Here is an 18,776-nt window from a genome sequence, read left to right on the forward strand (position 1 = left end):
CACTACATAACAAAGGTTTTTGCTAAGCTTCTTCTGCACGTGGCTCACACTTTTTAATCCTTAACTTCTAAATAAGGATGAATTTTATTCAATATAAAAACAATTACTAAACCATGGCTTCATTTTCTCTCACTAAGTCCGAGGAAATTCGTTTCACAGTCATTAGGTACTTGTTTCCTGTGTTCATATGCTGACAGTGTGCTTAGCGCTTTAATAAGAATTCACTTGAGTATCCGCAGCCTGTGTAGGTGTGGCTTTGTTTCTACTGCGGTCTGACCCAGCAGTGAAGACTGGGCATCTGACTTGAGGCGCTACATCTCAGGACTAATTACAGCAAGGGTTGCTAAGCAACTGCAGCAGCTGGGGCCTTGCAGGTCCAGGGGTGGCCTAGTAGTCCAACTGGCACTAGTCACGCCTGTGATGGATCTTCACCTGCCCCCAGTGACCCTGTGGCCCTCTGACTTAGACAAAGAGTCCATGCTACAAATGCGTGCCTTGACTTTGCTGCATACAATACACAACAATATATGAGGATTTACAGGCTGATGTAGCAATAAAAGTGGTCCCACTTTAGATTTTAGTTTTATTGTAGCTTAACAAGCTGAATACTTTTTCTAATAACTTTCAAAAGGTACTTTTGTTCACTTAATTCCACATCGCTGCATCTCTATCCTGTTGCATAGCAATTATGAAACAGTTTTGTTTTCTATGACAGCATGGTCACATTCAACACATAGCACCCCTCCTTCCCCCAAGCGCCCCTGTTCCTGTCTCATTGTCTTATCCCCTGGTGAGTTATGTCTCTCGAAGAGAATCAGACAGCAGTCCCAAGACCTTCTCCTCCTAATTACCACCCTTGTTTTTACCACAGGGATGCCAACAAGCTAATTACTGAGGAATAATCACATGTTTGTCAAGACCCCTGCAATCTCAAATATGTAAACTGTGTGCCTCCTGTCAGATACATACACACACACACAAACAGCGTGCCTCAACCACACACACACTCATATAAAGATGTTCATGTTCAGTAACAAAGGTGGTAATCTCTACAAATAATAGTGAAAGGTCGTTCATGTTGACAGATCTGTTCCGTTTTGTGGAATTGAGTCCCACTTTCATGTTGCCAAACAACTGCACGCACTTTTAAAAGGTTGAACAAAAAGGCACAATAAGTCTCTATTACATATTGCATGTGCTCGATGAATGTGAGGTCAGCCCAGCTGTAATGGGCCACTCTGTGTTCTCCATGTGGTCGTAACGGCTGAAGATGCTCTGGACATCACATCTTCAAACAGCGATCACCCACACACACACCAGACACACACACACACACACACACACACAAACACACGTGTGAAGTGCATCGTTGACCTTTTTTCTGTTGTTTTTTTTTTTTTTTTGTACAAAGCATATCATACACCGCCATGCACAATTAGCAAAGTGGTTTTCCGCACTTACACTACTTAATGTGAGTGGGGCAGAATTAATTTCAATGACAGGCTCTGAAAGCTTATGTTTAGCTGCAATTTAGCTGTGATTGTTTGGATAGATCTACTTGAACAGTACATGTGACTTCACTGGCATGTCAGTATACAAATATCATGCAGAAACTTTAGAGAGCAACACATTATAGCAACCAGTAAAGTGATATCATGTAGGCTGTTTACACTATGTCTCTGTTTTACAGTAGATTCTTCCTGGATGGTAGCTGTTCAACATGTTCAAGTATAACCATGTGCTTGTGTTTTAATACTGAACTTTCCAACTATGAACCCTGTTTACCTCTTTGCAAAAGCAACATCAACAATTGCATCATCCTGTTTCCAGTAACAGATGTTGCAGACTTGCACTAATATTCACTTCTTGGCCTTGGTCAGTGCTGCAGTCTCAGTGGCTAGAGGCAGTTTTTTCAGACATTATTGCTTTACTGCATACTGTACGTACTAAAGTGAGTTGTTTTTATTCAGCATCAGTGATGTTACAGTGTATAATGGCTCACACTTTCTTACATCAGCTGACCGAACAACAAACACTGTGGTGTTATCTTGTAAAAACACATGTAACTTAAAATTAAGTATTTGATATTTTAGTGTTTTTTGTCATTAAAAAAGCTGAGGCAGCAGATTAGCCAGTGTTGGAAAACTGCAAACATTCATGCAATAAAGTGGAATATGTCAGTATTGTATTGTCTTCATATATGAGATGCCAAAAGGGAGCTCTATTTTTAAATATGCAAAAGCTGAATAAAATCTGTGGCACAGCAAGTACCACAAATCCATTTTTTTCTAGGAGTGAGCTATTTTTTACATACTGTACCACACATATGAATCATTAAGCAGTGATTTATTCATGAGACACTTATCGCTAACAACATGCCAAGTTATAACTGTCATAAGACTGTATGAAGTGCCAAGCAAAGTCACGTGGTCCTTGACATCAGAGTTGTACTAATACAGTATGTATTTATGTGCAACAGTAAACCTAAAAAACACACAGATCACTTGTCCCTATTCCCTGATATTACCCACAGGAGCCTGCCACCTCTTTGGCATCATGCTTCTAATGGTTCAAGTCTGTCAGGAAATCTGAGATATAACAAACTGCACACATATTATCATGACAAAAACCTAATTGCTCGTATTGTAGAATTATTTAAAAAGGCAAAAAAAAAAAGAAAGTCTTGCCAACAAAATAAATAAATTAAAGTTAACTTTGGCAGAAAATAGTGGGTATATAAGATCCCATCACTCACAGGGAGAAGTTAGTTGAGAAAATCCGTCTTTTGGGCCTTTAAAAGAAAAGAAAGTAAAGTCCTGAATTGTTCATTCATTCAAATGATCAATGACGAATTACACAGTGCAGTGGTGGAATCTAATTGCCAATTAATGTTTCAAACCACATGAGAATTAAACTGTTAGAGGCTGATATTGAACTCTAATGAAAAATATATTTCACAGATACTCGCGCGCAGACACACACACGTGCACGCTGAGTTTGAAGATGCTTCCTTTTCAAACATCGTGGTCCGTTCAAGGCCACAGACGCATCCGCCGAACGCGGTCCTCTCTTTAGGTGGCCGTGTCACAGCTCCACAGACCTGACTGCTGCCTCCACATAACACACGGCTCCCAAGTCAGCAGTCTGGGGAGGGTCCGTTATTTATATTACACCATCGCACAGCGAGGATCAGCGCAAGGCTGGTGACATTAAAAACTAGGACAAACAAGAAGTGCTAAGGAGTAGTGGGTGTTCTAACATCCTAAAGACTAGTTTCCTCTGTTGATCTGGCACTTTACTGAGCAGTCCCTTTATTCTTGCGTTGGCTCCCTGTTTCCATCCTCTCTGTCCACATGGTACGCCTCCGTTTCTCCTGACCTCCTTCTGAGCGACTGTGGTCCTTGCACTCAACACATCTGGTCATTAATAACACTCTCTGCTCTGCTTTTCGTGCCAAACAGAGCAGCGCTTTCCTGTCATCCTGACACAAATTAATTCCCCTTATTTATCTTCTGGCACCAAGGCCGGCATAGGCGGAATAACTGTTTATGGAAAAAAAGGACAAAGAATTATAGATGGTGTGTTCTTGATGACAGGCCCATTTGTTTCTCAAATAAGACTCGAGATAAAGTTCATAACACTCATTTTGATACCAAAAATCCTTTGTCAGCTCTCTTAGCCTCTTATCAGTGTCCGACGGAAGGATTTGCGTTTGGGGTTTTATGTTAATATAATTACATTTGCATGTCAGAACATATGTATACAATATGGTGAATGTGTTTGTTGTGCTGGGCAGCTTTTGTGTTCTGGTTTACCATTCAACGTAAAAGGATTAGTCATGAATCACTGAGACTGTGCAGAACTGTAAAAAAAATGTAGCATTGGTCATTTGTTTAAATGGCTTACATGGATACGTTTGCCTGACATGCAATCTCTTGTGGTTCTCCAGACAAATTACAGGACTGGTCATTTATCTTGAAATGAGTATTTAACAGCACATGTTTAAATGCATTTGGCAAAACAAATTAGTGAAGCATAAACATACATTTTGTGTGATAGAGCTTTGAAGAGCTGGCCTCGTTTGACTATGAGGATTAGATCAGTGTATATCATTATGAATAGACTCAACGATAAAACTGCAAACTACTTTTAATCCCCTAAACAAGAATTACTGCTAAATGTCAAGACCTGATGTAGCCGCAAACAACCTGAGTTCCTCAATAATCCTGCTGCACATCAATTGCGACACAATGCACAATATGGACTCCGTGCCCCTCGGTGTATAGCCTACTGTATTTAGGTCCCAGAGCAGCAGGAGCACCAGTACTCCCTCATTCAAATGGAAGCCGCCTCAGCTCCACTGACAGTGAGAAATGGATTTAATAGCCAGAGAACAGCTTGTCAGCAGTCTAAAAAACCACAATGTTAGGAGACCTTTTTTTATTTATCTCCAGGGTCCCGCATGATGCTGAAAAGATGGGAAAACATATGTAAAAACATAGCTTTCTTCTTTTTTTTTTTCACTCTGTAATGCATATGATTCAATGTTCATTCACTTCTTTATACAGTAACAATGGAGATGAGAGTACATATATCAAGAAAGAGAGAGCTGAAGTTGCCCTACTAAGTCTGCTAAATTACAGTTAGAATTAGATTGGATGTGTTGCAGTTGCTGTTGTGCGCTGCGCCTAATTATTCGGCATGCTCCGAACGTGTAATGAAATGACTCACCGAAGTGGTATTTGATTACATTTAAAAGCTGACGAAATGACAATGATGTTACCTTGCCAACATCCCCAGCCAAATATACTGCACCTCCAGAAAAAGCACACAATTTCTGAATACAGCAGTCAAATCTATCCTGCAAACAAAGGAATAAAAGGGCCGACGAGTCAGAGGGAGCACAACATCCTGCCTTTTTGCAGAGAGCATGCTTCACTTTTCAATTTTCCAGAGCTGCATCTTCATAGATAATGTAATGTTTTCTTTTCTCCCTTTCCAGGGAGCGCTTTGAGTGGTGTGAAATAATTCCACTGATAATCTGCCTCTAAGCCCGTGCAGTGCTCTACCTGAACAAGGAGAATTTGGGGAGGAACAGAAATGCAATAAGAGCCGTGTCGGCTCCATCACCACTTTACTGGACCGGAGAACAAACAGCATTCAAAGGATTCTGTACCTTTGTTATCAGGTGCTTCGTGTAGTGGTGTACTGCAATACTCTCCATCAGAGCAGCTTTAAAATGAAGCAATGTGAGGAAGGCAGGTCTGTGGCTCTCTCAGCCATAATTGTGCAGAGCCCTATCTAGCTGTCGTCTCTCCAGGGGAACAGAAGGCAGCTCAGGGGCGTGTTGTTATATTTCACACTTAATGATGTGCAAGGCATCCTCAGCTCTTATCTGCAGGCCTATTTTAGTCACTGACACAGCCTCTAAATTACACCTTAACAGCAAATACAGCTCCAGCACTGTTTAACAATACATACAATGTTTCCCTTAAAACCAAGATACTGACATATTTATCGAAATATCTTCAGAACAAACAATGGAGTCTGACATCCTCCACCATGAATCCAGTCCATCAGGAAGCTAAACCTTTCTACATTTTATACCGAGACTTAGATGAATAAATTAATAATGTACGTGAAAACGTGATGAATGAGTTTTACACCAGTTCTCCAACTTTCTTACAATATGTTTTTCACATCACGTATGTATATTAAAAACATGATTTATTGATCCAATGTTTGACATATCTAATGCTGGTGTGTTTTTTTTTTTTTTTTGTATGCTGAGTTCAACGTTACTAAATTTACAAGATCAACCTTTTATATTCCTCTTGCTATTTGAATTTGACCATCCAGCAGGCAGAGATACAGATTGTAACACCCAGATAATGAAGAGATAGACCCAGGATATTAAAGAGATACTTTGAACAGAACGCTGCTTCACTGCTATTTAGGAGACAACTTTGTATTGCTGCTTTGATTTTTAATTTCCTGCGGGTGAAGTGACTGTTCTCAATGCAAGAATTTCATTTAAGGAAGTAGAAAAAATGTGTGTGATCTCAATTACACGGGATAGGACGCCCTTCTGACACAGCCCCACTTTGTGACAGCGGCTAATATCATCTATTTGTTTATGCAAAAATCTCTCTGGCATGACTCAGAAAACGGCTCTTTACTGTTGTTCAGATCCTTTCAGCAGTTTAAACTTCCCAACAATTGCAAAAAAGCCTTATTTTCCAGCAGAGGTAAGGGATAATGATTCTACCATAATAGAAAAAATATGACAAACATCAGTGTACAATGTGCTGCACACACAAAATCAGTGCATCAGAGATTGGACCTTCAGTGATTAGCCTGACTTGTTCCTGGCTAATCTCAGCACTGGAAGTTGTTGTAATCCACAAATGCTGCTTTACTTGTCTGGCAAAATGTAAATGCCTAGATTGCCAGAGTCCTAATTATGTACTGACTGCCTCATAGGAAATTCGTGCTCCTTCCCACGAGCTGAAATTTATAAAACCTAAGGATAAATAACAGCTGACGGTGAACAAAAATGAAAATTAATGATGCAGGTTGGCTTGATTCAGGCAGCCACTTTAATTCTTGGGGGTCTTGCTGTAGTAGCACATTCATGGGAACATGGACATTTTGACAGCTCCCCAGCCTCAGCAGGGCCACCTGAAAGCAATATATTTACAGTTCATAATGCCATTCCCTACAGGCAGCCGTGAGTTATCAAGTACTCGTACGTATGAGAGCAGCGCGCTGCCGCCTTTCGAATGAAATGAGCGCCCGCATTAACATAATTGCGATTGCATTTTAAGTGAGACAATGTTGTTCTTAAACAGATAAAATCGAGCTGAAGCTGTCATTACAATTCAAACTCAGACAATGCAAATCTAGGAGCACTCGCTTTGTTTATTGTGAGCCTGGCATTAAAGCACTCTCCTGCAGTACCTTTTCCACATGCTGACAGCAACTGATCACAACCTAAAATTTAAACCTCATCGACTCATTGTTATAATGTCTGTTGTTGCAAAGCACTGAAACAACAAGAACTACACTCCTCTGTATGAATAACTGTATGTATTATGCACTACAGTGCATGATCATGCTTATGTGGTCTGTGTTATTTACAGTAAATTTGCGGTCTCAGTTCTTAAAAATAAACTGTTGAAAATAAAGCCTTTTCTCCCGCTGCTACGCTGATCTTTTGACTTTCCTCTAACAACAATGAGAAGAACAACGGGAATAATGCTGCCATTTTGATGTTGCTCCGAGGTGGATCTCATCCACAAGCCAAAACAAGACTGCGCTGACAACCAGAAACTCACTGATACAGCGGCTGTGGATCAAGTGGGGTCACCTACTGTAATCTCCCACTGCCTTTCATCGACTCGTTCTCTTTCCGAGGGTGTGTGGGGAATGCACAGGTGATTTGAATCCAAGGAGTGAAAAACAAAAGCAGCAAATAAGAGGGGAGGGAATTCACTGCATTCAGAGTGAAAACAGGAGTGTTGATCACTTCTAGACACACACAAACACATAAATTAAAGGAAGCACACACATCAGTTTCAAACCTTTTTTTTTTTACCTCTGAGAAAATAGTTTTCTGTCTAAAACAGCTCTCTACAGTGGAAATTCAAGCACCATCGTAACCAACGAGCACAGAGGGACATGGAGCCTCTGCGGTGATATCATTATCAGAGAAGTTATTGCAACCTTATCTGATCTCATCCGTAATTGCTCTTGTTCATTTTCAAGTCATGACTGTTTTTTAATGGTGAATTGATCATTGACAAAAAAAAAAAAAAAAAAAAAAACCTCCTCAGCCAAGACTATCCCTGAGCAATCAAATTAGCAAAGAGTTGCTTTGCCCACAAGGATAAAATTACAGGCTACTATTGTGCAACCTACAAATTAGCAACACAGCCAGCACTCAAGAGCCTATACGTCCTTAAATGGCTTACTCGAAGGAAACCATTGTCAGGATCGTCAATTACAACAGCCACTTCTGGTTAACAAGGAAGTAAAAAAAAAAAAAAAGAAGATGAGAATGAAACACAGTAATATAAAGTGATATGGCAGCAACTACGACAATTATCTCAGGTTTGTATATCAGCAAACATTTGCTTAAAAGTCACCTTCCCTTTGCTGAAACATGAGTAAATAAATAAATATAATGATTGATAGCAGCGCTCTTTGCCCATTAAAATTCATGACACCCGTAATCTGAGCCACAACAAAACTTATCTTCCAAGTGGAGAAGATATGGCACTTTGCTTATAATTAAACAGGGGACATGAGCAATTTGTTAAACAAAGATGAGCTTCTCAAAAATAGAGGTTAATGAGATGCTGTTTCACTGTGATAAAGGCAAATGTTGTATTGTGCCGGTTTTAATGCTGTTACGCAACTTGCAATTCATGTCACTCCTCTGAACAGGGGGAGGAATCTTCATACCTATTTGCATGATGAAGAACAAGGAGAGACAGGAAATAAAGCCTCTTTGTAATTGGATTGTAAAGCCTCTTGAGGCAAATGTATGATTTTGGGCTATATAAATAACAAAGGTGTGATTTGAAATATTTTATATATAGCAAAAAAGGGAAAACAAGTCTCCCTTCAAACAATGGTCCTGTCCCTCGGGACATGTTGGTCTTGAGTGTAATGACTCTCAGTGCAGACCTCCTGAGACAAATTGCCACTGACCCCCCATGGATTTTCCAGGGCACACTCAATTGGAAATGGAGTATTCAATTTCCCACAGGGAGCCTTGCCATTTCCTCGCTATGCATCATTGAAAAGGCATCTACTTTGGGTTTGGTCACACTAAAATTCAGCTGAATCAATAGTACAAGATCTCTCAAGTCCTAACAATAGTTGCATTTATTATATTTATTTAATTAAATCAACCACTCAGATTATTGGCAAGCTAATCTGTTCTGTTGTTCTTGTGTATTTAGGCCTGTGGAGGCATTTATACTATGATAAAATACATAAATATATTATGATACTGTGATACAATCATTAAACAAAGCTTAAAGAAATGTCCTTAATGTCTCTTCTAACTTTTTGTCTGAACTGCGTGTGTTGAAAGTTGCTACTGGACTAGATAAAATGAGCTGAACCGCTGCTGCAGTTCTTCGAAATAAACGAGCTCGAACGTGAAAATCCATGTGTGTAATGTAAATCTAAATATGGCTGCACTTATTTGTGAAATTGGAAGAAGAAATTCATTCAAGTTGAAGTAGAAAAAAAAAACGCATTTATAATCACTATAATTTCTTTTCAAATAATCATATGTAATTAGTTTTTATATGTGCTCCATGAAAAACACTTTGTCAGCATCTACAGTCATTTGCTTCACTTTTCCACTATAATTCCACATTGAATTGAGCAGCAGGGGGCAACAGGCACAGAAAGGACGTATGAATATGTATGGGCGTGTGAGTGATCCCGTGGAAATTTGTCACACTGTATCTGTTTTCACTAACATGTCTGGAAGGTAACACACTGCAGACTTACAGTGTAATGGGCGAAGATGAGTGAACCATTAAAGATGGGGGGAAATAATCTCTTTGAAGGTAGCTAAGCCGCTGGCTCGCTCTCATAAATCACCTACACAAAGCGGCACTACAGCACCATATGTTGCTCTAAAAAACATGTATTGTGCTTTTTTTTTTTTATCTTATTTCATAATACACAGTGAAAGCATAAATGTGATTTCATACCTTATATGGGACACCATAACAACACCTGGCAGTGCTCCATCAGTGGAGGCCACTAAATGGCTGTAATCCATGATCTCAAAGCTGAAATATAACTAAACAAGCCGACATGCAAAGGATGCATTTCACAGGCTGCAGCTGAAGTATAGGCATCTCCCTTTTATCTATTTTCTGCTACGATTCATCCACTCCCTCCTGTGGGCCAAGAAATAGAGTTTTTCATCACTGCAGTCTCTCACTGGCATCGACCAGCAATATTGATCTGAAGCAGATCTCCTTCCACTCTACCTGGGGAGCCAGATGAGCCTTGTTCATATTGATCCAAGCTTTTTATTCTACATTCTCCTTCGCCCTTTCTTTAGGTTGGGGAAAATTATATGCTTGTCATCTTTTATAATAAATTTTCTTTGGGAAAGGCATTGATAACTGTTAATCCGCACTCCGCGGTTGGATTTTGTTATCATCGACGATCTACGCGAGATGACAGAGATGCTGTTCAGAACCTGACTCCGACCTCAGAAAAACTGCCTGTTATGACAGGTCTGAGATGTGAAGGTATGCTGCTGCTTATCTGATTGAGGATGCTGGCGATGCAGCTGAGGCTGGCGCGCAAAGGCAAAACATGTCTATCAAGGAGGCAGGCGGGCAGGTCGGATATATGAAAATAAATGTTTGCTCGAAACAAATAAAACTCATTTTCCTCAAAAAGAAAACACTCATTTAACTTCGGGCAACAGCGTTTTTCTTCTTACCTTCGTCCTTAGATTTCACCTCAGTGTCCATTCTAATCAGATGCCTCTGTTTTATAATCCCACTTTATCACGCTTCTTCTTTCCACATAGCGCCCCTCCTTTCTTTTCTGCCCATTTCCTAATGCTCATTCTTTAAATGCCTCTCTGTGTCTGCTTTAAGTCCTTCACTCTCTCTATGTGTCTTCCTGCCTCCCCTTGTGGAGCAGAATCTGTGGTAATGTACTAATCTGTGGAGCCTTGCCAATCTGCCATGTCAAGATACACAAATCTCACTCCAGGCAATTACAGGCCTTTTTTCTTCTCCTTTGCACTGCACCGTTTCCCCATCTCTGTTGCAATGAAAACTGCCTCTGTGACCCATCAGGTACAATTAACTTGTTTGTAACAAACACTGGTGGCCCTGGGGTGGTATATGAAACAGGTAAGCTATGCAGTGTAGGCGTGACAGAGGTAAATTGTGTAGTGTGTAGTGAGTTCTTTTGTTTTATTTTGCTGCTATATTAACATGTTATTTCATCATCAGTTACTCTGTGGTTCACTTATGTTTCTGATGTAAGTGAAAACTTTATTTCTTAAAGGCATCAAAACCGTGTTTCAACAACCACTGCCTCTGTTATTGCGGAGGCCAGGTGGCTTTGACTTCTTGCTTACAGTATGATGCTCCCAAGAGCAATTTTTTTTATGAGCTGGTTTGATTTTTGAAGCTTCAGGAGCTTACAGTAACTTTATTTAACAAACTACATCACCCTGCTATTGTCAATCCATCTATCCATTATCCCCTCTGCTTGTCCTCTCAAGGGTCGCCTGAGTGTTGGATCCAATATCAGCTGTCATTGAACCAGAGGCGGGGTACACCCTGGACAGGTCGCCAGCCTGTCACAGTGTTTAAATATGGAGACAGACAACCACACACACACTGATGCACACCTGTGGGCAATTTAGAGAGTCACCACCAAACATAATGACATGTCTTTGGATGGTGGGAGCTATCATCCTGGTACAGCTAATTGGGTGGCTGTAGCTTAGATGGTAAAGCAGTTGTCCATGAACCACAGGCTCAGTGGTTCCCTCTGGCTTCATGTCGAGGTGCCCTTGGACAAGACAATAAAGTCTGGTGATGGTCAGTAGCTCTTAGAGCTTCCTGCTTTAAAACACAATGCCTGATTTTCTATTCTGCATGTATTAATCTTGCCCAGCACTGCAAATAGACAGTTCTTTATTAAACCTTTTAAAACCTATTAAAAAGGAGTCACGTGAGAACATAGGAGCGATTTTAGGGTGGTGTAAGCTGAAGTAATTCCTACTAAAAGCTTTTCCTACTTTATGTGAAAGTGATTAAAGTCTTCAGCGGGTTATTAGATTGTAATTAGACATTACCAATTGACTTTAAGTGAAAATGTTCATACACCAAAATCATTTTAGGCTATACAAACTGTTCATTATATTGTTATATAATGTTTTTTAAATGGCTCTTTCAAGACAACACTAACATTACATTTTTAAGTGATTTTTTTTTTTATTTGAGCATCGCCTGTCTGTGCAGACAAATGATCATATCCTGTTGTATCTTAGTATTAAAATAATTGTGTTTAACAGAATTAACAGTTATTCATCACACTTCTCCCCTCGCTCTAGCATTCATCACGGTTTTCACACCATTGTTAAAAGGCAGCGTGAGTAACTAAGTGTGTGAAATTAGTTGTGACAGATTTTCAGTGGCATTCTCTTGACTCAGTGCGTACACAGGAGGCCACTTTGTTGTTCCTATAGCTTCCTATTTCTCTTCAGATGGAGCAACAATTATACATGTTAGTACAGTAGCAGCCTTGAGGGGTCGGCTGCCTGAAGTTTGTACAGATAAACTGTAAGTTAGTATTATTTATTTAAATGTTATTTACAACATAGGGATAGGGTGGAGCCTGCTTCCTTTCATAGTTCAGTGCCTGTCACACATAGGGGAAATGAAATGAAATCTAAGTTTGGACTTTTTTTTGGCTTAACATTAAACTTATTGATGACTTCTCAGCAAAATTAGGTGCTGGGACTTGAACCCTGAAAGGTGTGACACATGCAAGTTCATGCCATGGTAAACATTTTCCCCCACCTCCATGTTTATGTGTTTATATAAGAGCTTCTCTTAAAGAGCTGTTTCAATATGACGGAAACTGCAAGTCAAAATAGAAATAAAAGCGTGGGTCCATGCTATTCTGTAAGGTTTGACTACACTCATATTTTCAAGGCTTCGCCTGCTGGAAGAGACAGGGTGTGTACAAGATGTCTTTATTCCTGTCATGCTTTCAGATTTTTGACGTGTCCTCTGGTGCGCAGCGTGTGTTTAACTGTTCGCCGTAAAGCAGTAATAACACTATACATACTGTATTTAACTATATCTGTCAACACACATAAATGCATAACACATACATGTCATTTTATTGCTATTAAACAAATATTTCTAAGATATTTTAACATGTCCTGCTCTTGAAAAAGAAAGTAGTATTTAGCTTTATCAATATGAATTTCTTTTTACCGACACACATACTTGTTGACTTTACTTTTTCAGGATAGGAACGCCAAGATCACATTTACACAGCTTGTGCAATGTGCATTAAAAGGTTAAAGTGATTTATAAGTAAACAGGAAATCATCTCCTTAACGAACAAATTAGCTGTTAGTTCATTAAACATAACACTAAATGAATCTCACATTAACCAAATGCAGGTTCTGTTTCACGATACTTCCCTGATCAGGAGAGAGAACAAAGTGACCGATTCATACTCTGTATGTGGCTAAGTTATGTGCTTAAGTTTGGGGTATTTATATCACATAGCAACAATTTTACTCATATGCCAAGACCTGGAGATAAACCCAATTGTGTTCTTGTTGAAAATTATGAGTCAGCTTCTCAAACAGCACTTCCACTGACATTTTACATAATGTGCCCCATAAAACTCACTGTGTGGTGTTATTAACACTAAGCATGCCGCCCAGGAAAAGTATGAATCAAGACCATCAAAAATAAGAACAAGTATCGCATGCACTATAAAAAAGGCTTGTTAATGTTAATTCTGACCGAAAGATTACCTCACAGTAAGATTACTGTACCTCACCGGTTGGTGTCTATTCAAGAGGAAAAGGCTGCAACTACAAATATGTTTATTATGTAGGACGGAAGCTGAGAAATTGTATTCCTGTGGGACTCAACAGAGCTAAAAAGATTTCACTGACAGTTTGCAGTTGTCACGAGGAGCTACGGTACAAAGGCAGCATCTGTTGTCGATTCAACACACACAACGTGGTATCATGTTACCTGTCAGGTAAAGAAGTCAGACGACTCTTGACAAGTTGCACTCTGACATGTCAGCGCACATTATTTAAAAGAACGTTTGCATTTTCGTCGCAAAGGTGCAAACCCATAACATTGAGATGGACTGCTCTTTGATTATCATCTGAAAATATAGAGCATCCATAAATGAAATGAATTTAAATATATACTAAAGACAGTGTTTTTTCACCATTTAACCATTATGATCTTGTTTTACCTCCATAACCATCGTCCACAGACTTCACCTGTGCAGTCACAAGTGTAAAACATGTTGCCTAAAAATCAACTAATTTTACCTAACAAACCTGTCAAACTAACTATAAGGGAAAAAGGGGAAAGTCGAAGCCAGTTCAACCCCAGCTCACATGGAAGAAACATGCACTGCTTTTACCACACTCCGTTCAGCTGCTCTCCATTCTGGTACATTACTGTAACCTTTGTAAGGTCCCTTATACAAACAGCAAAACATATCAGACCATCAAAATAACTTTGGTATTGCCTCTGATGCTGTCCACCGGGCTGTCAGAAGCAAATGAAGCTAGAAAAGCATTCGGTGGAGCATTGGCATTTCATTACAAGATTTATAACACATTCTTTCCTGTTTGACTGGTGTAAAAATCCACAGCGTTTTCATTCGGTGGTAAAAGAAAACATCAGAGGCACTAAAAGTTGCAGCCTCTCGAGTAAAGTATGTGACATATTGTTGCAGCAAACCTACTGTGGCGTCGTCTTCGAGAACAACTGGCTTAAGGACTGTTCAAGTCATGGTTGATGATGAGAAGTCTAATCCTCACAAACAAGTTAGACATAAGAATAATGTCACTCAGGCAGAGCTTTAAGAGATTTCACAGCAAGAGGCTGGGCACAGTTGCAGAACGAGAGGTTACAAATCACTCTATATGAAACATTTTAAACCACCTATACAGTGAAAGTGCTTTCATTTTTTTTTCCAAGTGTGTGAACAGAAGCGTGGAGTGTTAAGAGTTCTTGAAACTTTGGAGGAATGATGTTGTATTGTGACCTTTGCAGTTATACAGCTAGCAAAACTTTATGTAAAAATCAACCCTAAAGCTGCGTGTTCAGATAAATGGGTGGTACTTTAAAATCCCACATACTATATGTCGAGTGGGTCTTTTTCAGTGTCTTTCAATGACCGAAACATCCTCCTACAGCACCTACTCACTGAGCTGTGCTGGATCCCTGCTTATGTATATCCACTACTGCACTGTGCCATAAAGAATGCAAACCTGTGCACACCTCTTTCAATATTCTTTTCATTTATTATCATTTATTTTAGAGTCTACATGTGCTGGAATAGATGCAACGCTGGCATTACAGCAGAGCCGTACTACTTGTTTGGCTCATTTTGTTTGTTTCTTGAATCTACTTGTGTGGTTGTTATTTGTTTATTCATGTGCCCTATATTTACTGGTGATCCACACAGAAGGAGCAGTAATGGCATTGTTCTGGGATTTAATTCCTAAAGCAAAAAATGACACTGACACACAAGTGTTCACTCTACATGTGAATTACACCGCCCATCCAAAAGAGAGAGTGACACACTTTAGCTTTGATTACTACACGCATTCACTGTGGCATGATTTCAATCTGCATCAATTCTTGTATTGATGGAGAGTTGGACCGCTCTGCAAAGTCTTCTCCAGCACATCCCAAAGATTCTAAATAGGGTTAAGGTCTGGACCCTGTGGTGGTCAATCCATGTGTGAAAATGATATATCGTGCTCTCTTATTACCCTGACGCGCCCATCACTCTGGAACAGGGTAAATTTGCACTCATCAGACCACATGACCTTCTTCCATTGCTCCAGAGTCCAAATCTTTGTGCTCCCTGGCAAATTAGCCTCACTGACAAGTGGTTTCCTTAAGGCTACACAGCTGTTTAGTTCAAATCCCTTGGGATCCCCTTGCATTGTGTGTGCGGAAATGCTCTTACTTTCACTATTGAACTTAGCCGTGAGTTCTACAGTTGTTTTTCTACAATTTGACCACACCAATTTTAGTAGTTTCATCAATCTCCTATGTTTTTTGTTTTTTTTTTGCTTGATGCATACCAATAATTTGACTTCTTCTGAAACAGATTAACATCTTTCCACGACTATAGGTCGTGTCTTTCAACACGATTGTTTTAGGAATTAGAAGCTACTCAGTTAGGGTTAAATAACTTGTTGTCAGCTGTAAAATAATCATCCATGCAAAAATTATCCAATGGGAGGCTCTTACCTACTTGCTTAGTTAAATCCAGGTGGTAACTGTTTTTTGGATGGGCAGTATATTTTGTGCTGTTTAAGCTGGAAAACACTGAATTAGAATTAGATCCATTCCACACATGTAATAAGTAATATAGCTGTGACGTTGTCACATTTGATAATTCATTGTTGCATTTCTACACCAGCTTACAGGAAACAGCACAGCATCCTGTGCAAGCAAACTAGCAAAGGCATCTGCTAACGCCTTTCACAGAAATTCTGGAAAGTGCATGCATTTAAAATGAAAAGGGACAATTTCCATCTTTAGAAAGTGCAAGCAATTACATTAGAAAGTACAGTACACTAATTTAGAAAAAGCCCAGTTGTACCTGTAAGCTGGTCTTAACAGCCTGCAGTTCCTCTTAAGCTGCACATGGCAGTTTATTGTAATGACAGCAGTTAAATACCCTGGTGATTTGTGTGCCAGCGGTATTATGACTTATCCTACTGTACGTCCTGCTCTGAAGAGCTGGATGGAAGTGAGGTTTTAGGATCCAGTGTCAGCACAGCAGCTGAAATCAGCACACATAAACTAGTTCATCCTCAAAGGAGCAGCCATGAAACAGAGGATAAACCAAACAAGTGGTTAATGTGACACAGGAAGACCTCAGGGAGGGCTAACAATACACAATATTCTCTCAAGCTTAAAGCAGTTAATGAATATAGGCACTGTCCCCACTCCTGACCACACAATACATAACTGGACTGACAAGGTTCCACACTGTACGACACAGGGGACAAATAACCATGGCCCAAATTAGAAGCAGTGTGCTACGTATGTCAGATTTGTGCCTCATCAGCATTCTCTCCCTGTGGCTCTCCTTCTGCCACATTCAAGTTGTGTGTTTGAGATAGCGCAGTAAAAACCTGTGGGTTTTAGATGAAGCCTTGTAGTGTGCACTACAAAGATGTCTATAAAAGAGGGTTGGGAATTCACCATTTGACAAGTTAACTTCTGTAAACTAGTCAACACACAGGCTAGTGCTCCGTTAATCATGATTTAAGTATCACCAGGTATTTACTGTGCATACAGATAGAGATTTTCACAGTAGCTTTGCCTAAGAGTGGATGTGACCTGCATGTTGCATGATGCATAAATTAGTGTTGATAGAGGGTATATCAAAAAACTAAATATTTTTTTAATTAGGTCATAGTCAACCAGTCTGTTTGCAAAACAGCACTGATCTGGAACATTTTTTTTTTTCCAATGCATAAAAAAAAAAAAAAAAAAATCTAATTAGAATTACTTTTGCTGTATGTGTATAATGAAAAGCCAACTTGCATCCATTTGCAGAACAATAAACAGCTAATACGACTATGGAAATGACACTTACCTTAGGAGATGGAAAAATCAATCTGCATTTTATAATGGGGATCGGTTTCATTTGTGTATATGTGTGTGTGTTTGTGTGTGTGTGTGTGTGTGTGTGTGTGTGAATGCTATTTGTGTATCACTACAGCTTAGACACCTAGCAGCAGACGAGCTGACATTACAACAGCTGCGATTCCTGTTCACACAACAACGTTAGGTCTCACGATGTTGCGACTTACCTGTTCAGATGATTCTTCACAAGTGTATGATAAGAGACAGTGTTTAACATAACACAATATTTTATTTTTGGTGTAGAGAAAAACAAATATTCCAAAAATATTTATAGGAATCTGTAGAGCTAATACTGTAGCACAGTAAATGTCAAAGCAATAAAAGCAGGCAAAATCAAGGGAAATCTTATTTCAGAATGTAAGCGGAACACCTGAATGTCATATTATACAGTATTGTTAAACACTGTTATCCAATTAGTACAGCACACACGCATGACATTCAAGTTTCCCACACTGCAGTAATGATGACTTGCTAAATTTGGCTTTACTTCAGTAACCAACTTGAAAGAATCAAAGTTTTACCTTGAATGCTCAGCAGGGACCTTACAAGCCAAGCTTCCCCTTTTTGCCCTGAGGAGGAGAGTCAAATAGGAAAGATCAGAAGTCCACTTACCCCACAGGGAGAAGAGGTGAGGATCACAGCCAGGATGGGAGGCCCACAACACTGATCAAGCCTCACCCACAACCCCATACCCATAATTTGAACAATAACGCTGTAGTTACCCCAGGGTGGTGGTGGTTTACTGGAACTAGGACAGAAACTATTGTGTTCAGGTGCCCACGTGAGTCTCTTTTATGATTCCCATGCATCAAGCACAAAAGAAACAGGTGACGCAGTTAAAATGTGTGGATGCAAAGCAAAAGCGGGCACCTACCTTGAAAAGCTTTTAATAGTTGAGAAACCAATTAAAAAAAATATGCCAGTGGCTTTGTATACTTAATCAGCACAAGTATATAATGCCACAAACACTGCTGTCATAGTTTAATGAATTCAGAGAATTGAAAGGGTAGTACCTTTACTTTTACCTATGAGATTTGATGAAATGTTCCATGAAGAAAGCAGATTCCAGACAAAAAGGGAGAACAGAAGGAGAGGAAGACACTGATAAGTGTCATGGTCAAGTTGGAAAAGGACAGGGGAGAGGGGGAAGAGGCTTGATGGCTACATATATGTGCAAATTTATTAGAGGAAATGTCTGGCAGCAAAAGAGACTAAAGATGGAAAGAGGAAAGAAAAAAAAAAAACAATATGTGACATTGCTGCTCTGCTGTGTGATAAGGATATGCAGCAGCCACAAAAAACACAGAGAGGGGAAGA

General features: G+C 39.6%; 1 protein-coding gene across 23 annotated transcripts in view; it reads right to left on the bottom strand.

The window, feature by feature from the left end:
* Positions 1 to 18,776, bottom strand: part of LOC113159466 (neurexin-1a) — a 217,797-nt gene that overhangs the window by 178,230 nt on the left and 20,791 nt on the right. For 11 of the 23 annotated variants that reach the window (XM_026356163.1, XM_026356167.1, XM_026356166.1 and 8 more), the window contains one exon: positions 17,981 to 18,028. The exons of 5 other annotated variants lie outside the window; for them this stretch is intronic. In XM_026356163.1, coding sequence (XP_026211948.1) covers positions 17,981 to 18,028 — 48 coding nt within the window. Of the gene's footprint in view, positions 1 to 17,980; positions 18,029 to 18,472; positions 18,485 to 18,776 lie in introns of all 23 variants that reach the window. 7 more of the 23 variants (XM_026356185.1, XM_026356172.1, XM_026356170.1 and 4 more) reach the window with 1 other exon arrangement.

The sequence above is a fragment of the Anabas testudineus genome, chromosome 15, assembly GCF_900324465.2.
Source record: "Anabas testudineus chromosome 15, fAnaTes1.2, whole genome shotgun sequence".
Lineage (NCBI taxonomy): Eukaryota > Metazoa > Chordata > Actinopteri > Anabantiformes > Anabantidae > Anabas > Anabas testudineus.